This window comes from Panulirus ornatus, chromosome 8, assembly GCF_036320965.1.
Source record: "Panulirus ornatus isolate Po-2019 chromosome 8, ASM3632096v1, whole genome shotgun sequence".
Taxonomy (NCBI): Eukaryota; Metazoa; Arthropoda; class Malacostraca; order Decapoda; family Palinuridae; genus Panulirus; species Panulirus ornatus.
In genome coordinates, this window is record NC_092231.1 from 44,831,159 (window position 1) to 44,854,748 (window position 23,590).

A 23,590-nucleotide genomic window follows, 5' to 3' on the forward strand; every position below is an offset into this window, starting at 1 on the left:
CCTTCATCCATTTCCCGCCTCACCCCGCCACACATGAAATGGCACCCCCTTCCCCCCGTGTCCATGCGAGGTAGCACTAGAAAAAGACAACAAAGGCCACATTCGTTCACACTCAGTCTCTAGCTGTCATGTATAATGCACCGAAACCACAGCTCCCTATCCACATCCAGGCCCCACAAAACTTTTCATGTTTTATCCCAGACTGTTTCACATGCCCTGGTTCAATCCATTGACAGCACATCAACCCCGGTATACCACATCGTTCCAATTCACTCTATTTCTTGCACACCTTTCACCCTCTTGTGTGTTCAGGCCCTTATCACTCAGAATCTTTTTCACTCCATCCTTTCACCTCCCATTTGGTCTCCCACTTCTCATTCTCTCCACCTCTGACATATATATCCTCTTTGTCAGTCTTTCCTCACTCATTCTCTCCATGTGACCAAACCATTTCAATACACCCTCTTCTGCTCTCTCAACCACTCTCTTTTTATTACCACACGTCTCTCTTACCCTTTCATTACTTACTTGATCAAACCACCTCACACCACATATTGTCCTCAAACATCTCATTTCCAACACATCCACCCTCTTCCACACAACCCTATCTATAGCCTATGCCTCACAACCATATAACATTGTTGGAACCACTATTCCTTCAAACATACCCATATTTGTTCTTTGGGATAATGTTCTCGCATTCCACACATTCTTCAACGCTCCCAGAGCCTTCACACCCTCCCCACCCTGTGACTCACTTCCACTTCCATGGTTCCATCCGCTGCCAAATCCACTCCCAGATATCTAAAACACTTCACATCCTCCAGTTTTTCTCCATTTATACCTACCTCCCAATCTACTTGTCCCTCAACCCTAATGAACCCAATATCCTCGCTCTTATTCACATTTACTCAGCTTTTTTCTAACACACACTTTACCAAACTCAGTCACCAACTTCTGCAGTTTCTTACCTGAATCAGCCACTAGCGCTGTATCATCAGCGAACAACAACTGACTCACTTCCCAAGCCCTCTCATCCACAACAGACTGCATACTTGCCCCTTTCTCCAAAACTCTTGCATTCACCTCCCTAACAATCCCATCCATGAACAAATTAAACAACCATGGAGACAACACACACCCCTGCCACAAACTGACATTCACTGAGAACCAACTACTTTCCTCTCTTCCTGCTCGTACACATGCCTTACATCCTCGATAAAAACTTTTCACTGCTTCTAGCAACTTACTCCCACACCATATACTTTTAATACCTTCCACAGATCATCTCTATTAACTCTTATCATATGCCTTCTCTAGATCCATAAATGCTACATACAAATCCATCTGTTTTTCTAAGTGTTTCTCACATACATTACATTCTTCAAAGCAAACACCTGATCACACATCCTCTACTACTTCTGAAACCACACTGCTCTTCCCCAATCTGATGCTCTGTACATGCCTTGACCCTCTCAATCAATACCTTCCCATATAATTTCCCAGGAATACTCAACAAACTTATACCTCTGTAATTTGAACACTAACCTTTATCCCCCTTTGCCTTTGTACAATGGCACTATGCATGCATTCTGCCAATCCTCAGGCACCTCACTATGAACCATACATACATTGAATATTCTTACCAACCAGTCAACAACATAGTCACCCCCTTTTTTAGTAGATTCCACAGCAATACCATCCAAACCCACCACCTTGCCGACTTTCATCTTTTGCAAAGCTTTCACTACCTCTTCTCTGTTTACCAAATCATTCTCCCTGACCTTCTCACTTCGCACACCCCCTCGACCAAAGCACCCTATATCTGCCACTCTATCATCAAACACATTCAACAAACCTTCAAAATACTCACTTGATACATATAAGAGAGTTTTACATGTAAATTATTTCTGTCCATTTGTGGAGCATAAGATGTGTGATAAAGTGTATCATAACTTCTGTGTCCCAAATTAAGTTGTTCAGAGCTTTTGAATATGAATAGTCATTTCATCTGGGAGTTAGTCAAGACTCTGTGGCCCCTGCTTTAGGGACTTCTCCTCAGTATCTATGCAACTACCTTGTTTATTTTATGGGATGATTGTTTTGAATTTTTACTTCAGTCATTTGGCAAATCACTGGATTCATAGAATTGGTTGGATCACCAGTTTTAGTATGACTTAGCTTTGTTGATAATGTGCTTCTCCTTTGGCTGAAGATGTAGGTACTGATTTATCTGTCTTCATGGTACTATCATATAAGCTTTAGTTAGATAAGCAAGTTTTATGCAAGTATTGGGAATGCCATCTTTTGTATATGCATTTGTAAGTGCACAGGTCTTGAAAATAGAGGGAAAGTTTGAGAGGCATTTTATTACAGAGGAAAATATGATTATTATGTAGCTGGAAATAAGCTTCAGGATTCTGTGTGTGAGAAGGACTTGGGAGTCAACTTTGTCCCTAAATAGTTGCCAGAATCTCAGTATGTAGCAGTTGTTCATATCCTACGTAAGACCAAAACTAGAATATACTTTTTAAGTTTGGTCACTGCACCAAAAGAGGCACAAAGAACTTATATAGAAGGTCTACATGAGAGTAAGAAAGATGGTACTAGAATTAAGAGAGGCTTTAAATGTGCCCACCTTGAAAGAGAAAAGATTAAGGAGTGACCTGACCACAATTGTTAAGTTTTTAAAACAGGTTGATGACACAGACAGAGAACATTTCTCAGAAGTATATAGGAATAGAGCAATCAGAGGGCATTTTGTGAAATTAGCAAGTAACTTGTTAAAAAAAAGAATATAAAGTACTTCTATAGTATAAGAGTGCTGTATGAATGGAATATGATGACTGAAGATATGGTTAAGTCGTTAAAAAAAAAAAGAAGTACTTGTATAGTATAAGAGTGCTGTATGAATGGAACATGATGACTGAAGATATGGTTAAGTCAGACAGCATACATGAATTTAAAAAGTTGCACAATGGTAGAGAGTATTCAAGAGATGGGCCCCTATAAGTGGAAACCTCCCTCCCCAAACAGGACAGGATCAGTATGAATAACTTGCTTACTATTTGTTTTCTTTGCCTCGTCTTTGTAATCTTGCTTTTCAGTGATGTTGGAAAATATTTATTACCATCTGTGAAATATTATTCTGTCGTTACTTAAAGACCACTGAATGATGAAACTTGACATTACTTCTTGTACAATCATACAAAGGTGTTTGAGAGTGAAATGACTGTTATGTTGCTGATTGCATAGTAATCAATTTGAGTTTGATTTCTAGTTGTTACATGAGCTTGTGCTTGAAAGGTTATGCTTAAGAGCAGAATTCATCCACTGTAGGCCTCCTTTATGGTGCAGAGAGGATATGTTCTTGAAAAGATTGCATGCAGTGTGAATCTGAGCAAGTGTACTTAATAATGTATGGGGGAAAATAGGGATGCAACCCTGACACCTCCCAAAGTCTGCATTTTTTTCCACCTCCACCCTGAAAAAAGTATATTCATCATTGTTGTTAAGAAGAGAATATATGAAGCCTCTTTATAGATCAAACTTGAGCTTAAAAACATCCATTTCTGATTTAGATCTTCCACATAGGTCTTCAAAATTATTTTTCATTCCCAGTCACAGGATGTCTCAATCATGTTGCATCTTTTTTATTTAATTGTGACTGAGCCACAGCATTTTTTCATTCCTTTACGGGGGTGCCTTGGTACAAGATTATAATCCAGAAAATGCATTTTTCAATAGTAGAAAATTATATATCAAATCATGAAACATGAAGAGGGAAAGAAATATAAAGTGAATGTATAAGCAGGTCACAATTTGTTACACATCATTTTTTTGCTTTCACAGTCATTTTTCTTTAGTCTCATACAAGTGAATATGATGCTTACATATTGAGTGTCAATTGACGCTTTATGTATACAGCATGATCCCACTTAACATTGAAGATGCAGTCCTGTAAAAGACTACTTAGCAGAATCATCTGATAGTGAGTCCCATTTTACCATAGGATTCAGCGGGATACTGAAGGAGATTTTTCACTGTAATTTTTGCTTTAAAATGTGATTTAAAATATCACAAAGTAGACAATGCAGTTCAGAAACATTATTGATTTAAACAAAAATTAAAGCACAGAATATTGTATCAGAATATGACATATATGTTTTCCAGCACAATACCATGTAAAAGATATGAATACATTCCTGAATAGTGGGCTACCCTCCCCGGACCCATTTTGTTCCTCGTTCATGATGTTTTGAAAAGTAAATTCATGGAGATTCATAGCACATTTATAGAGGGATAGACAGGTTTTTCACAATCAAGAGGGTTGGTTTTAGGTGTATGTGGCAGAGACTCGAAAAGGTTCTGAAATCCTAGCTTGACCATGTCCTGTTGATTCTTGGTTTGATGGTTAGGATAGTCGATTTGATAAAACTTTGAGACTTATTTTGGCACATGTTTTCTAGTGAACCCTTTCTCTGACCAAGTCCAAGCTTACAATCCAAGCTCACTCTTTGCATAGAATAGATGTTCTCCTTTCTTCAAAACTGCTTTATAGATTGTGTCAGTACTATTGACAGTAAGATACTTTTAGTGTCACTAATACAGAACTTACAATTTTATTGCAGGTATTATTCACCCACAATATTGAGCCTCAGTACAATTTATTGCAGGTATTATTCACCCACAATAGTGAGCCTGCAGACTTGGAAGAAGGCACACGTTACACTCTGAATCAACAGCGCCGACGAGGTTATAGGGATTGGCATACCACCACACACATTTTAACTATTTCAGATGCCACACTTCAAGACTCTGGAGTTTTTGAATGCTTTCTAACCCCAGACATCTTCAGTTCAACATCTGTAGTTGTTAAAGGTATAATTGGCAATGTTTTGCTGTATCAGAAATTTAGAATATTGTTTTGAATGTCATCTCTTGACCTGTGGTTGCTAATTGGTTAGAGAGAATTGAAAGTACTAATATTTTGCAGATTTAAGTATGATCCAAAGGGCCATTCACTGAAATTCTTTCCAATTGTGTGTTTATTATTTTGATACTTTATTTGTATATTGATGGAAAAGACGCTTTGTTGGTGTCCTGTGTCGAAAATACATATCAAATGAAAATAGTGTGACAGAAAAAATAATGCTGAATAATATGGGTAACGTAATTCAGTGAATGAATTACTGATAGATCTGTGCTTTTTCCCCCTCTCTAAGTCTTCTGTATATATATATATATATATATATATATATATATATATATATATATATATATATATATATATATATATATATATATCTGTTCTTTCTTTTGGAAAAAAAAAACAAAAACGAGAGGGGAGGATTTCCAGCCCCCCGCTCCCTCCCTTTTTAGTCGCCTTCTACGACACGCAGGGAATACATGGGAAGTATTCTTTCTCCCCTATCCCCAAAAGAAAGAACAGAGAAGGGGGCCAGGTGAGGATATTTCCTCAAAGGCTCAGTCCTCTGTTCTTAACACTACCTTGCTAATGCGGGAAATGGCGAATAGTGTGAAAGAAAGAAAGAAATATATATATATATATATATATATATATATATATATATATATATTTTTTTTTTTTTTTTTTTTTTTTTATACTTTGTCGCTGTCTCCCGCGTTTGCGAGGTAGCGCAAGGAAACAGACGAAAGAAATGGCCCAACCCCCCCCCATACACATGTACATACACACGTCCACACACGCAAATATACATACCTACACAGCTTTCCATGGTTTACCCCAGACGCTTCACATGCCTTGCTTCAATCCACTGACAGCACGTCAACCCCTGTATACCACATGACTCCAATTCACTCTATTTCTTGCCCTCCTTTCACCCTCCTGCATGTTCAGGCCCCGATCACACAAAATCTTTTTCACTCCATCTTTCCACCTCCAATTTGGTCTCCCTCTTCTCCTCGTTCCCTCCACCTCCGACACATATATCCTCTTGGTCAATCTCTCCTCACTAATTCTCTCCATGTGCCCAAACCATTTCAAAACACCCTCTTCTGCTCTCTCAACCACGCTCTTTTTATTTCCACACATCTCTCTTACCCTTACGTTACTTACTCGATCAAACCACCTCACACCACACATTGTCCTCAAACATCTCATTTCCAGCACATCCATCCTCCTGCGCACATCTCTATCCATAGCCCACGCCTCGCAACCATACAACATTGTTGGAACCACTATTCCCTCAAACATACCCATTTTTGCTTTCCGAGATAATGTTCTCGACTTCCACACATTTTTCAAGGCTCCCAAAATTTTCGCCCCCTCCCCCACCCTATGATCCACTTCCGCTTTCATGGTTCCATCCGCTGACAGATCCACTCCCAGATATCTAAAACACTTCACTTCCTCCAGTTTTTCTCCATTCAAACTCACCTCCCAATTGACTTGACCCTCACCCCTACTGTACCTAATAACCTTGCTCTTATTCACATTTACTCTCAACTTTCTTCTTCCACACACTTTACCAAACTCAGTCACCAGCTTCTGCAGTTTCTCACATGAATCAGCCACCAGCGCTGTATCATCAGCGAACAACAACTGACTCACTTCCCAAGCTCTCTCATCCCCAACAGACTTCATACTTGCCCCTCTTTCCAGGACTCTTGCATTTACCTCCCTTACAACCCCATCCATAAACAAATTAAACAACCATGGAGACATCACACACCCCTGCCGCAAACCTACATTCACTGAGAACCAATCACTTTCCTCTCTTCCTACACGTACACATGCCTTACATCCTCGATAAAAACTTTTCACTGCTTCTAACAACTTGCCTCCCACACCATATATTCTTAATACCTTCCACAGAGCATCTCTATCAACTCTATCATATGCCTTCTCCAGATCCATAAATGCTACATACAAATCCATTTGCTTTTCTAAGTATTTCTCACATACATTCTTCAAAGCAAACACCTGATCCACACATCCTCTACCACTTCTGAAACCGCACTGCTCTTCCCCAATCTGATGCTCTGTACATGCCTTCACCCTCTCAATCAATACCCTCCCATATAATTTACCAGGAATACTCAACAAACTTATACCTCTGTAATTTGAGCACTCACTCTTATCCCCTTTGCCTTTGTACAATGGCACTATGCACGCATTCCGCCAATCCTCAGGCACCTCACCATGAGTCATACATACATTAAATAACCTTACCAACCAGTCAACAATACAGTCACCCCCTTTCTTAATAAATTCCACTGCAATACCATCCAAACCTGCTGCCTTGCCGGCTTTCATCTTCCGCAAAGCTTTTACTACCTCTTCTCTGTTTACCAAATCATTTTCCCTAACCCTCTCACTTTGCACACCACCTCGACCAAAACACCCTATATCTGCCACTCTGTCATCAGACACATTCAACAAACCTTCAAAATACTCATTCCATCTCCTTCTCACATCACCGCTACTTGATATCACCTCCCCATTTACGCCCTTCACTGAAGTTCCCATTTGCTCCCTTGTCTTACGCACCCTATTTACCTCCTTCCAGAACATCTTTTTATTCTCCCTATATATATATATATATATATATATATATATATATATTTTTTATCCCTGGGGATAGGGATTAAGAATACTTCCCACGTATTCCATGCGTGTCGTAGAAGGCGACTAAAAGGGGAGGGAGCGGGGGGCTGGAAATCCTCAGAAAGCAAAAATGGGTATGTTTGAAGGAATAGTGGTTCCAACAATGTTTTATGGTTGCGAGGCGTGGGCTATGGATAGAGTTGTGCGCAGGAGGGTGGATGTGCTAGAAATGAGATGTTTGAGGACAATGTGTGGTGTGAGGTGGTTTGATCGAGTAAGTAATGTAAGGGTAAGAGAGATGTGTGGAAATAAAAAGAGCATGGTTGAGAGAGCAGAAGAGGGTGTTTTGAAATGGTTTGGGCACATGGAGAGAATAAGTGAGGAAAGATTGACAAAGAGGATATATGTGTCGGAGGTGGAGGGAACGAGGAGAAGTAGGAGACCAAATTGGAGGTGGAAAGATGGAGTGAAAAAGATTTTGAGTGATCAGGGCCTGAACATGCAGGAGGGTGAAAGGTGGCCAAGGAATAGAGTGAATTGGATCGATGTGGTATACCGGGGTTGACGTGCTGTCAGTGGATTGAATCAGGGCATGTGAAGCGTCTGGGGTAAACCATGGAAAGCTGTGTGGGGCCCGGATGTGGAAAGGGAGCTGTGGTTTTGGGCATTCTTGCATGACAGCTAGAGACTGAGTGTGAACGAATGAGGCCTTTGTTGTCTTTTCCTAGCACTACCCCGCACACATGAGGGGGGAGGGGGATGGTATTCCATGTGTGGCAAGGTGGCGATGGGAATGAATAGGGGCAGACAGTGTGAATTGTGTGCATGGGTATATATGTATATGTCTGTGTGTGTATATATACGTTTACATTGAGATGTATAGGTATGTATATTTGCGTGTGTGAACGTGTGTGTATATACATGTGTATGGGGGTGGGTTGGGCCATTACTTTCGTCTGTTTCCTTGCGCTACCTGACAAACGCGGGAGACAGTGACAAAGCAAAATGAATAAATAAATAATAAGATTTTTTTTTTTTTTTTTTTGCTTTGTCGCTGTCTCCCGCGTTTGCGAGGTAGCGCAAGGAAACAGACGAAAGAAATGGCCCAACCCACCCCCATACACATGTATATACATACGTCCACACACGCAAATATACATACCTACACAGCTTTCCATGGTTTACCCCAGACGCTTCACATGCCTTGATTCAATCCACTGACAGCACGTCAACCCCGGTATACCACATCGCTCCAATTCACTCTATTCCTTGCCCTCCTTTCATCCTCCTGCATGTTCAGGCCCCGATCACACAAAATCTTTTTCACTCCATCTTTCCACCTCCAATTTGGTCTCCCTCTTCTCCTCGTTCCCTCCACCTCCGACACGTATATCCTCTTGGTCAATCTTTCCTCACTCATTCTCTCTATGTGACCAAACCATTTCAAAACACCCTCTTCTGCTCTCTCAACTACGCTCTTTTTATTTCCACACATCTCTCTTACCCTTACGTTACTTACTCAATCAAACCACCTCACACCACACATTGTCCTCAAACATCTCATTTCCAGCACATCCATCCTCCTGCACACAACTCTATCCATAGTCCACGCCTCGCAACCATACAACATTGTTGGAACCACTATTCCTTCAAACATACCCATTTTTGCTTTCCGAGATAATGTTCTCGACTTCCACACATTCTTCAAGGCTCCCAGAATTTTTGCCCCCTCCCCCACCCTATGATCCACTTCCGCTTCCATAGTTCCATCCGCTGCCAAATCCACTCCCAGATATCTAAAACACTTCACTTCCTCCAGTTTTTCTCCATTCAAACTTACCTCCCAATTGACTTGACCCTCAACCCCACTGTACCCAATAACCCTGCTCTTATTCACATTTACTCTTAACTTTCTTCTTTCACACACCCCACCAAACTCAGTCACCAGCTTCTGCAGTTTCTCACATGAACCAGCCACCAGCGCTGTATCATCAGCGAACAACAACTGACTCACCTCCCAAGCTCTCTCATCCCCAACAGACCTCATACTTGCCCCTCCTTCCAAAACTCTCGCACTCACCTCCCTAACAACCCCATCCATAAACAAATCAAACAACCATGGAGACATCACACACCCCTGCCGCAAACCCACATCCACCGAGAACCAATCACTTTCCTCTCTTCCTACACGTACACATGCCTTACATCCTCGATAAAAACTTTTCACTGCTTCTAACAACTTGCCTCCCACACCATATATTCTTAATACCTTCCACAGAGCATCTCTATCAACTCTATCATATGCCTTCTCCAGATCCATAAATGCTACTTACAAATCCATTTGCCCTTCTAAGTATTTCTCACATACATTCTTCAAAGCAAACACCTGATCCACACATCCTCTACCACTTCTGAAACCACACTGCTCTTCCCCAATCTGATGCTCTGTACATGCCTTCACCCTCTCAATCAATACCCTCCCATATAATTTGCCAGGAATACTCAACAAACTCATACCTCTGTAATTTGAGCACTCACTCTTATCCCCTTTGCCTTTGTACAATGGCACTTTGCACGCATTCCGCCAATCCTCAGGCACCTCACCATGAGTCACATACACCAAACAACCTTACCAACCAGTCAACAGTACAGTCACCCCCTTTTCTTATAAATTCCACTGCAATACAATCCAAACCCGCCGCCTTGCCGGCTTTCATCTTCCGCAAAGCTTTTACTACCTCTTCTCTGTTTACCAAATCATTTTCCCTAACCCTCGCACTTTGCACACCACCTCGACCAAAACACCCTATATCTGCCACTCTATCATCAAACACATTCAACAAACCTTCAAAATACTCACTCCATCTCCTTCTCACATCACCACTACTTGTTATATATATATATATATATATATATATATATATACAGCGTTAGCAAGGTAGCGCAAGGAAACAGACGAAAGAATGGCCCAACCCACCCACATATCCTTACAAGTCCACACATGCACATATTTTACCTTAAAGTTTCATCTTTTCAGCATTATATTATTCCCTATGTCTATGCAAGTTCATGTGTAATTCTTATTTGTACTATATTGGGAGAAAGTTAAACACTTGCAGGAACCCATCTCTGAAACATTCTCTGCTGTCATACACCTTATGATATTTATATATGCTGCCTGCTTTAACCGTGTCGTTAGTCATTCTCTTCCAATCATTCATCACTCTTATACCATAAAGGTATCTCTTTACATCTTTTTTTTGATAGGTTTCTTGCTTGATTTTATGTTGTAACCTCAGGTTGCTCTATCTCTACATCTCTTGAAGAACTGTTTACTGTCTACATCCTTGATTATCTTCAGAAACTCAAAGATTGTGATCAGTTCACCCCTCACTCTTCTTACTTCCAAAGAGGGCAAATTTAGAGCTTTAGCTTTTCCCCATAACTTATCTCTCTTAAGTTTGTTACTCTTTTAATTCTGTTACATAATGGGCATGGGTTGAGGATTTGAATGAGAGATTTTAAAAGCTGCATATACTTGACTTTTCCTATGGATTTAAGAATTGAGCTGAAAATGATGTATGGATAGATAGACAGACGCAGATAGACAGATTGGTAAGTAGATAAAGTAGATAGATAGTTAGATCATTGTTCTGCAACATCATTCTTCAGAGAATTATGGACTACTGCCAACTCCTATGACAATTGAAGAGTTTAATTTGCCAAAACCAACGCTATCATCTGGACGCATTGTAGAGTTGAGGGGTCCTGTGACATTGGAAGAGGGGTTGACACTCTTACTCACCTGCCTTGTCAGTCCAGTAGTGCAACAGGTGAGAAAGAACTGTTCACTTTTGTCTGAAACATTATGCATATGATATCAATAACTTTTTCAAAACTATAGGCTTTGTAAGATGCTCTTTGAGCTAACTGTTTAAGGGGTCACAAATCATTTTAATGGAACATGCCCTCATTTGAAGTTCAACTGATGTTTGATTCCACTATTTACCCTTAGATATCATTTTTAGTTTCCTGCCACAGCTGGAACAAGTATCACACACCTTAGTTATCAAGAGATCATCATGGGGGGTGCAGTGCATCAATTTTGTGTGATGCCACACGTGCTAACTCACTGTCATTTGATATGTTCTATACTTTGGGTGATTAATGAACAAGGTGCTGAAAAGATAGCTTTTAAGCTTCATACTTTTCAATTGAAAAAGAAGAAGTTGAGAAATATGTGTGTATTGAAAGCAGAGAATCTGTGACCCTGAGCAAGGCTACCACCCAGTCAGTTGTATACGACCCGAGTGGTAGCAGCAAGCATATAGACAGGTCATCTCATGCTGCCATCCTCTCCTACAGCTTTGTTTGGGCATGATTTAATGTTAAATCGGTTTGTTTGAAAAAGCCCATTTTAAGACGGTGGTTTGCCAGAAACTGGTGCATATGTGCATAGTCCCTCTCTTGTGATACCTATAATACACATGGTGGTTGATAAATAAAGTGATGGAGAGGAAAGTTTTTCTACGTTACTGTTTTCAGTTGAAGTTGAATAGGAAGAGAAATATGTCCACAGAAGAACATCAGATCCAGAACAGAACTACAGTATTTTAGGTGTTTTTGACAATGATGGAAGGAGTAAATTGTTGATGATCAGAAATACAACAAATTTTGTTAGGTGTTATAGCTTTAAACTGCTGTAGTGTTATAACTACACTATAGTAGTGTTATAGCTGTATACTGTAATAATGTTATGACTGTAGATTTTAATAGTGCTGCAGCTTTATAATGTAATGTGTTGTAGCATTACATTATGCATTGTAGTAGGATTTTAGCTTTGTGCTGTATTTCTGCGTATAGGTTCATAATTTAGTTATATAATACCTTTGCACTGTAGAAGCACTTCACTATTGCAGCATTAACGATTTACCTTGTGGTATTCTTATAGTTTGGCACTGTATCAATGCTCTACCTTACGTTTGCTTTCAGGGATTCTATTATAAACATTTAAACTGCTACTTAAGTGGCCATTATGATATCTCCTTCCATGAAAAGATAAGCCATGGAATATTTTCCCCCTTTTGACACTCCCCTCTTATAACTTTAAGAGTCAGGTCTGCAAACACCTTTGGAGCCCTGATTGATTTTTACTTTCTTTTTCTCACATTTTTCTACTTTTACCTGAGTTGGCCTCTGATTGGGGAATGTTTTGCCTATGGCATGTCACTGTATATAAAGAAAAAACAAGTGACCTTAATTAGACAGTAATCTTAGCATACCTGACTATTCCTCACACTTTTTCACATCTTTATTGAACTATTCCTCTTTTTCTTATTTTCCCTCATTATATACAGTAGAGGTACACACATTCCTACTCATTCACTGAAATTTTCACAGACCTTCCACAACAGTAACCTGTATCATGCCCACTGAACACAATTTCCCATTTTATGGCCCCCCCAAAACTTTTTTAACTCTGTGTAGTTTACACAGTCGTAAATCTTCTTTGTGTATGCTTTAGTATCCTTTTTTTGGTATGGTCTCATTTATCGTATATCAGACTCAGGCATTACCCGACTCTTTTTCTTGATATGTTATTAATGATATTCTTGGTCTTCTTGCTATGATGTTTGAAGGTAAGAACTGTCAGTAATGATGTATTTATCCCCTGCTTCTAGTGTGCTGAGTGACATGCTGATGCAGAAAGTTTCCTGTATACACCCTAAGAACTTATCTCATGACTCTCTAAATTCTCCCAGTTTATCTCAGTATAATTTAATTCTTCCATCATTAGAACCTTCCCACCTGTGCAAAGTGCATGTTGCATATATATTTGTGTGTGTGTTTTGATTTGTTACAACATTTGTTATTACTGATAAACTCAACTTTTATTATATTTCATCATGACACCCACAAAGAAATGTAAGGTAATATTAACATTTGAGGCAAATGTGAAAACCCCAAACAGCATAGTTGAGTCTGCTTCCTCCTTAGACATATTATACATGGGCTACTTTTAAGTGCAGAGAAAATAGAAAATACATTGCACAGTGAGTCTCACATCAGACCAAAAGCCAATCTTAAATGTTAGGGTTTGCTGATCCTTTACTTCATGAAGAATCAAGTCTTTATGATAATTATCATGCCTTCAACACTTTCATAGTAAGAATAAAGCTTGAGTTTTGTTTGGTCCAGATGTTTCTACATAGGGGATGTATTCCTAGAAAAAGTGCAAGCACAGTATATCCCAACATCTCCTAAAGTCTCCTTTTGAAAAAGTGGACTCGCTAATATCTTAGAAATTATTTAAACAAAAAGCCTTTTCACTAATCATCTTTGAGCTTAACTCTTTGGCTGCACTGATTGATACTAGTAGACATGCAGATCATTGCAGCTCATAGAGAAAAGTGGCAAAAGTTATTGGCATTTAGATGATGGTTTGAACAGCCTGAATGGTTTACCAGCACTTCTTTGATCAGAAATTGGCCTAGACGATTCAGATAGTGTTGCTTTATACCCATACTTTTGGGTTTATTCCTTCCAGACACAATTGTGACTAATTCACTGTCCTGCACTAATCTTATTCTGATTTGTTTGCCAGTTGATCTTATTTTTTTTTTTTTTACCTTTAGTTGAACATATATTCAGGTAAGTTATGGACATCACAGCATGGATACTGCTCTCACCCTGCAGGGTACTAGCATACCAGCCAAAACAATAACTCACTTACTAATTGATACCAGGTAGAGATTTAAAGGCATCTATTGTCAATCCTCATCTACCAAGACTGTAAAAATATTTTTGCCCTTCCCAACCAAAGAGATCTCCTTTTTGTTATCTTCCCAAATTACAACTAGAATATAACAGAAATGAGGGATCCTTCAAAGATGTTGGTAATCTAGGTAAACAGATGTCAGAAACAGGTGACTTTCTTCTCAGGTATGATCAGTGCTCCCTTTGTAAATTATTGCTTCAAGTTTTTTTTCTAAGGGGGTAATGACAAATGAAGAACTTGGGAAGAATCAGGAACGTGTTTCAACTTTACTCATTTACTATTACGTTTCTTAGGTGTGAATTTGTTGTGCACATTTTTTTGGCAACACATCCCATGTACATAGCTGGGGAAAGATGTGTAAATGCTTTTGCCCCAAACAAACCTCAAGTATTTTTTTTTTTACTTCAGTCCTTTCTTTCTTATGCTCGTCCAGTTTTTGCATTCCTCCAGTCTCATGTTTTTGAATAGATTTAAAAAATTGAAGAAAAGATATTTTTATAAATCAGTTCAGTATAATTATAAGACTTAAAACATCAAAAAAGAAAAAGACTTCAATAGCAATTTTAATCCCTTCAAGTTACCTTAGCCATACATTAGTAATGGTGAGTGAGCCTGGGTGTGAGCCTCTTTCTGCAAGATAACTGTCATCATGGAGTCCAGATGAACTATCAGGGTAATCAACAACATCATGTTCCTATAAATCCCATCTTTCCATCAAAATCGTATTGTATTTCTTCTTGTAACACCACATATTTATACTTGTGGCTGTCAGACATGCATATCATGCTCCATTATGGAGTTCATCCACCTTGGTTTTTGTTGGGTAACTGACGGCTGTGAAAGTTCTGAAAGTAAAATACTGCTGCTGATGATATTTGATGATTGTATATGGCTAATGGCTGCCCCATGCGATTTAAGATGTGATGGGAAGCATCAGCACTTGTCTTATATGTGTGTGGACTTTGGTCCCAAGTGTATGAGAAAAATGTGTAGGAGTGAAAGGTTTCAAATCTGTTGAAGAAAAAGCCATCATAAGAACATTTTAATCCTTCATGAAGTAAAGAATCAGCAGAGCCTAACATTTAGAAATGGCTTTCAGTTTGACATTACTAAAGAAAGTGGAAAAGAATCAGTGACTCATTTAATAGTATAACCATTGCCACCACCTCCTTGATGTGGTATGTGGATGCTAGTGCCCTTCAGATTTAGATTAACTCTTTGCTTATGAGATGCAGCATACGGTGAATGTGTTTTAACTGTAAAGTATATGAACTTGATAATTTTTCCTGCCAGATATTGCATCTGATAGCTTGATTTTAGAATGTGATGAATAGGACAATCAGCATGAAATTACAAATACAACATGTTTGATGATTTTTTTTCTCTATATGACTGATAAGTTACATGATAAGATAAATTAATTGTAAGGATTTCGTGAATATAGACGTAATCGTAAAAGATGAAATAATTAGAGCCTGCTGGTAACCTGATCGTGATGGATGGCCTGTATTAGTAACAACAGTGACTGATAAGAGATGTGAGATACAAAAGTACTTGCTGGGTACAGGTTGTGTTATGACCAAGCCTGGATTTTGGAAAAGACCCAAAGAGATTCTGACAGTCAAAACAGATTTCAAATAATGTAACAAAACTAACCTTACTATGTGGTGAAAGTAGATAAGGACTAGTCACCTACCAACAGGTAAGCAGAATGGGCTTCTTGAACAACTGATAGTTACTCAGTGGTATGAGAAAGAATTGTAATATGGAGATATGAATCTTCATGGTCATTAAGGAATTTTGAAAACAGAAACTGATGCATGGCATAAATAACAGCTCAGCGCCTCTAACACGTTAGGGAACATTGTTACATTTTTTTCCACAGTGTCCATATTTTAGGAAAGTGAACAACTTTTGATCGAGGCTTTCTGTAAAGTAAACCTCATTGCAGTTGGACATTTTACAATATTAGCAGATGACTTGACCTTGGTTTGTAGATGCTAAAGCTTTCAATTATTTTAGGAATGAGTTTTACCTGAGCTAGCTCACTGAGAACATTAATTATTGAGGATATACCCAAGTTTGATTTTGATGTGCCAACTCAGGTTGGTGAAAGGGAGTTGCTATGATGCCCAATAAAGTCTAGCAGAAGAAAACAAATGATGATCCTCAGAAATTAAAAGCAATCACAGATTATTCCCTTTCACCTCCTCAGAAAAAAAAAGTTGGAGGAAAATTTGATAGCAGAATGCTGTTGGAAATTTTTACTAACCTGATTGAGCCTGGATATTGTTTCCATTGTTGATCATTTGCCAATTTTCTGGTCAGCTTTTATTGATTTTATCATCCATCTTGATTCTGTCTCTTGTTATTAGTCAGTTGTGTGGTGGAGTAACTTTGTAAGATTGTATTGGAAGATTCATCTTTTCAATACTGCAATGTTGCAGGTACATTTGACCAAAGTCTTACAATGCTGCCTTTTAAGAAAATAAAAGAGTTGACAAAACTAAGCAATTAAACTAAGCTAGCATATTATATTTGGTATCATAAGGTATTCATTTTGGTACTTTCTTTCTCCTCCTCTTCATTGGCAGGATATTGTTCTGATACATGATGTCTTCTTACTTCACGTTGGAGAAATAAAGATAACTGAAGATCCTCGCATAGAAGTTGTTGGAGATATATCAACAGATGGATCCAGGCTGCTGTACCTTAGGATAACAGAGGTTGTTATTCTTTGTTACTTGTTAATCATTCTTATTGCTAGCAAATGACACATAGTACTTTTTCACTTGTGTTTATTCATACTGTTTATTGTTAGTTGAAATGCTTCTGTTGAAGATACAGTGCACATATCACATTTAAGATTTTGGTGCAGTGCAGAGGAATGATCCTGTATACTATGGATTAGTATCATGTTTAGGAATAATCCCACAGTAGCTTTGCATTTATATATGTATTTTTTATATATAAGAAGCTCATTGTATAAAAACAGTCCTTTAAAAACTTGATCAGAGCTGTAGTGAGTGTTTATACTGTTTATTCAGGGTTGTAATATCAGCCATCAATTGAATTGTCTTAACCCTAAAATGTTAGAAGTCATTGTACAGTGTCTGCAAAAGACATTATCCACTCACCATATATTTTCAAGGGTGATAGCTAAGGCTTATTTTGGGTACAAGCACATGACACTCTCAGGGTGAAATTACCATACTTGTGGTTGCTAAGACTAGTGTTTCTAATGGTGTGAACAACAACAAACTGCCTTGGTGTGCTCAGGCTATCTTGGGAGAAGGATGTTCATTCATTACTCTTCCTAGCTGCCACTTCATCTTGAGAATTTCACTTCTGGGCCATTATGTATTTCTTCAAAATGGTTGACTCGTACCTTTTTAAGGAGGAAAAAGCCCAAACTCTCACCTGGAAGCAAGAGAATGTGGGTACATTTGAGTTTTCTAGATGCATGATCAGGCAGCTGCTTCCTGCAACACCTCATCAGTGCCTCATCTTATGCAGATCAGGACCCTATGGACCCAAAACATGGACCTAGAATACTTTAGGAACCTTGCTAGTTCCATGCCCAGACATCTGCAGATGGTAATCAAAGCCAAAGGGGAGATAACATTTTACTAAAATGTAAGTTTGACATTGCCTTTGAAAATGTATAGGGAGGCAGAAAAGGGTTTTGCAGACACTGTATCATGATTTGCATTGCAGACACAGGGAATCATCATATAAGTGTTAGATTTCATGGTCTTATTTTGAACATCTCCCAATATTTGAAATTAGAATAGCTACTAAATATCTCTTTCTTGCTATAGGTGCTCTTTATAGACACAAACACTCTTTTGAAATGTGTTGATATATGTAAATATGTATGAAAATATGTGTAACTATTTGTAAAAAAAAAAAAAGGAAAGGTAATATAAGAAAGCATCTATCATTCTCTAGTTTACACATCTCTCCAAAATAGAAGCTTTAGGATGAGAGTATCCAAGCTATGCCAGATATAAGTGGATATAAGTATTTGTGCCACATATATCTGGCATAGTTTGGATACTCTCATCCTGATGCTTATTTTCATTGGGATGCGTAGTCTGGAGGATGGTAAATGATTTCTTGTACTACCTAGTTTTTTCCATACCTAAGTATACTATCACTGGTCCCATTGTCTCACTATACTTGTCATCATATTGTTTAGCTGCAAGGTCATTCTAGACAAGAGTAGCAGTTCCACCCCTCCTGAACATTTATCTCCTCCACATCTAACATAATCGGGAGTATGAGAGATTTAAATCAAAATTGTGTATTTTAGATAAGACTGATAAGATGAAGCAAAACATTCAGGTATATTGCAAAGACATTTAACAGAGAAGTCTGCTAATGTAACATCTGCCTTCCAACACAGGTCACTCAGGAAGATGGAGGAGAATACCAGTGTGCTACATCTACAGACCCACCAGCTCACTCATCACTCATTGTGAATATTGTGCCACCTGGGACTCAAACAAGTAAGTTATTCAAATCTGAATGCTGTATTTATGTCAAGCTAAATTTTCTGTCATAAAAAGTTCTTTAGTGAAAAATTAAGTTTTCCTCTGATTTTATGACATTTCTAACCATGGCTATGATAAAGATCTAAGTCATTATGTACAAGTATAGGATTTGCTAGAGTTATATTAGTGTAGATAAAACATCTCTTTGCTATGTGTTTATCTATCATTTACAAATCCTTATGGCATGAACAGATTCAGAATTTGATTTATCATTCACTACATTATAATTAGCTTATTGGATTATATTGTGATTTAAATAATTTATGTAAGAAAACTCTTTTCACCACTAGCAGAGACAGAAGGAAATTATACCTTCATTCAGGGTATTCAGTTCATTCACAACTCTTTCACTGTCAATCCTTTTAGTGCTCAGTTGACATTTTCAGCCTGCCTCTCACTACAAAAAAAGATATTTTTTTTATTTCAAGCTGCATAGAAAAACAAGAATCACTTTCTAAGAAAAACTACCTGTTAGATTGGCCAATCCTAAATTTACATGTCTCATTTATTTCCATTGCATAACTTTTTTGTTTATGTGTTTAGGCACAGAAAGAATGATAAAACCATTTTTTTATCTCTTTTAACTCAAGAGATATGTATATTTGTAATTTAGGAAAACATTCTTTACTGGAGTGACCAGTCCTTAGTAATGGTGGCACAGGTGTGGTGGAAGCATGGTGATGGGCTGTACAAGCAGCATTAAGTAACAGTGATACAGCAAGCTCCTAGAAAATATGCACAGCCACTAATTGTAATTACCTGTTTCTAGTGAGCTATTTGTACAGTACTGGATGTAGTTCTACCTCATCTGAACTTCCTGTACCATTAAGTAGCCTTTTAAACCTGAGTAAACTCCCAGCATTCACTGCCTCATTAGAGAGTTTATTCCAACACATCTACACTTTAACACTAATCTAGTACTTCTTAACATCCTTTTTAACTAGTTTTTTACCCAGCTTTTTGTTATGGCCTCTAGTTAATCTGGTACTTCATATTTGAAGAACTGTTTCCCTACCCCAGGAATGTTATGTATTTATATTATATTTATTATACTTAATTGCTGTTTCCCATATCATCGAGGTAGTGCCAGGAAACAGATGAAGAATGGCCCATCCACTCAAATACACACATATATGTATATACATAAATGCCCATACATGCACATATGCATACATATACATATACATATCAATATATATATACATATTAATATATATACATATCAATATATATACATATCAATATATATACATATCAATACATATACATATCAATATATATTGAGGACAATATGTGGTGTGAGGTGGTTTGATCGAGTAAGTAATGAAAGGGTGAGAGAGATGTGTGGTAGTAAAAAGAGTGTGGTTGAGAGAGCAGAAGAGGGTGCTTTGAAATGGTTTGGTCACATGGAGAGAATGAGTGAGGAAAGATTGACAAAGAGGATATATGTGTCAGAGGTGGAGGGAACGAGAAGTGGGAGACCAAATTGGAGGTGGAAAGATGGAGTGAAAAGATTTGAGCGATCGAGGCCTGAACATGCAGGAGGGTGAAAGGCATGCAAGGAATAGAGTGCGTTGGAACGATGTGGTATACCAGGGTCGATGCGCTGTCAATGGATTGAACCAGGGCATATGAAGCATCTGGGGTAAACCATGGAAAGTTTTGTGGGGCCTGGATGTGGAAAGGGAGCTGTGGTTTCGGTGCATTTTACATGACAGCTAGAGATTGAGTGTGAACGAATGTGGCCTTTGTTGTCTTTTCCTAGCTCTACCTCGCACACATGAGGGGGGAGGGGGTTGTTATTTCATGTGTGGCGAGGTGGCGATGGGAATGAATAAAGGTAGACAGTATGAATTATGTACATGTGTATATATGTATATGTATGTGTGTGTATATATATGTATACATTGAGATATATAGGTATGTATATATGCATGTGTGGACGTGTATGTATATACATGTGTATGTGGGTGGGTTGGGCCATTCTTTCGTCTGTTTCCTTGCGCTGCCTCGCTAACGCGGGAGACAGCAACAAAGCAAAATAATAATAATAAAAAAATGTGGGCGAGTTGGGCCATTCTTTCGTCTGTTTCCTTGCGCTACCTCGCTGATGCGGGAGACAGCAACAAAGTATAATAAATAAAAATATAAATAAATCAATATATACATTTTCCGTATCAGCGAGGTAGTGCCAAGAACAGATGACTGAGCCTTAGAGAGAAAAATCCTCACTAGACGCCCTTCTCTGTTCCTCCTATTTTGGAAAAGTAAAACAAGGAGGATTTCCAACCATCACACCCACTCCTTTTAATTGCTTTCTTTGACTTGCAGGGAATACATGGGCAGTCTTCTTTCTTCCCTATCCCTAATCAGTGAACTGAACCAGGGTATGTGAAATGTAGGGGTAAACCATGGAAAGGTCTGTAGGGCCTGGATGTGGATAAGATGCTATGGTTTTGGTGTATTACACATGACAGCTAGAGACTGAGTGTGAATGAATGTGGCCTTTTTGTCTGTTTTCCTGGCGCTACCTCACTGAAGCAGGGGGTAGTGATGCTGTTTCCTGTGGGATGGGGTAGCACCAGGAATGGATGAAGGCGTTATCCCAGAAGCAGAAGTAGTGGGAATGTTTGAAAGAGTGTAGCAAGGTAAATTCTAGATTGATGTGGGTAAAATGAAGATGGATGACACAAGATGGGTGATTATTAGTGCTTATATGGCTAAGCGAAGAAAGATCATGAAAGGGAAGTGTTTTCGGAGCAGTTGAGCAAGTGTGTTTGAAGTTTTGAAGCAAGAGATCAGGTATTAATGATGGGTGATTTGAATGCAAAGGTAAGTGATGTGGCAGTTCAGGATATGATTGGGGGCATGGGGTATTCAGTATCGTGAGTGGAAATGGTGGACAGCTTGTGGAGTTGTGTACTGAAAAAGAACTGGTGATAGGAAATACCTGGTTTAAAAGGAGGGACAGACACAAGTATGCATATGTGTGTAGGAACAGTGGTTAGTGGGCATTACCGAATTATGTATTAATTGATAGGCATGTAAAAGAGAGACTTTTGGATGTAAAAGTGCTGAAAGGGGCAGCTGGTGGGATGTCCGATCACTATCTTCTGAAGGTAAAGGAGTAGATTTGTAGAGGTTTTCAGAAAAAAAGGAAACTATCAGTGAGAGGAGCATGGTGAAAGTGAGCTAGGAAAAGGAACATGCATGAAGAAATACTAGGAGAGATTGGAGGTAGAATGGCAAAAGGTGAGAGTATATGAAGCAAGGGGAGTGGGTAAGGAATGGGAGCCACTTAGGGAAGCATTGTTAACATGTGTGTGAGAGGCATGTGGCATGCAAAAGGTAGGAGATTAGCTGATTAGGAAAGGTAATGAGTTGGTGGATGATGTAAAGTTGCTAGTGAAAGAGAAAAGAGAGGCATTTAGGCGGTACTTACTGGGATGGAGTGCATATGATTTGGGGATGTGTAAGAGAAAGCAGCAGGAGGCCAAGAGATAGTTGTAGGGATCGAAAGAGTGGGCAAATGAGAGTTTGTAGTGCACAAGTATTAGTAAACTTTAGAGAGATTAAGATGTTTTGGAAGGAGGTTGATAATGTGTGAAAAGCAAGAGAACAAATAGGAACATCATTGAAGGGGGCAAAAGGATAAGTGGTAACAGGATGTGATGGAGTTAGTAGATAGTAGTTGGTAGACAGCCAATGACCAGGGAAGTGTATTACCAGTAGTACCTACCTGGCTGTCAGAAGGATCATTGATGGCTGCATAGTGAGCCAAAACTTCAATGGTTGTCAAGTTGCACTCCTCTGACTCAGGTAGCTATCCTTTCTCTCTTTCATACCCACATGTGGACTGCTTTCATTCTGTCCACAAGTATATAATCTCTTCTTGTTACACATAACATTCCACAAGACTTTACACGTCTCTCAATTCATTCTTTGTACTCTAGATTTTCCTGTGGTGAGTGCTCTGCATTAGCCCTGCCTTTTGGTAGAATGGTAGGAACAGTAGATAAAGGTAGTAATATTAGACATGAGCATTAGATAGAAACATTAGGTAGAAGCAGCAGGTAAGAGCAGTAGTGAGGAGCAGTTGGTAGAAGTAGTAAGTTGGAATGTTAAACAGGAGTATTTGTTGACACATTAGGTAGAAGTAGTTGTTAGTAACATTAGGTAGGAGCCTCTGAAAGCACTGTACAAAAAGAATAGTCATATGCTTATCAAGACACACTTTTGGTTTATGGATAGGGTTGTGAGGGAAGGGAATGCAAGGATCTTGGAGAGGAAGGCAAGTGTGCAGTCAGTAGGGGGTGAGGGGGGCCTGGGAAGTGAGTCAGTTGTTTGTTGTTGATGCAGCATTAGTGGCAGATTCAAGTGAGAAACTGCAGAAGTTGGTGTCTGAGTTTGGGAGAATGTATGAAAGAAGGAAATTGAGAGTAAATGTGAATAAAAGCAAGGTTGTTAAGTTTGGCAATACAGAGGGACAAGTTAGTTATAATGTGAGTTTGAATGGAGAATATCTAGATTAAGTGGAGCATATTAGATATTTGGGAGTGGCCATGGCAACAAATAGAACCATGGAGGCAGAAATAAGTCATAGGGTGGGTGAGGGGCTGAAGGTTCTGGAAGCATTGAGGAATATGTGGAGGGAGAGGTCATTAT

The 23,590-nt window shown here is 38.8% G+C and overlaps 1 protein-coding gene across 2 annotated transcripts in view; it reads left to right on the top strand.

The window, feature by feature from the left end:
• LOC139749926 (uncharacterized) overlaps positions 1-23,590 on the top strand; it is a 342,839-nt gene that overhangs the window by 153,820 nt on the left and 165,429 nt on the right. For both annotated transcript variants that reach the window (XM_071664343.1, XM_071664344.1), the window contains 4 exons: positions 4,677-4,881; positions 11,264-11,424; positions 16,964-17,095; positions 18,778-18,880. In XM_071664343.1, the coding sequence (XP_071520444.1) occupies positions 4,677-4,881; positions 11,264-11,424; positions 16,964-17,095; positions 18,778-18,880 (601 nt within the window). The remainder of the gene's footprint in view (positions 1-4,676; positions 4,882-11,263; positions 11,425-16,963; positions 17,096-18,777; positions 18,881-23,590) is intronic.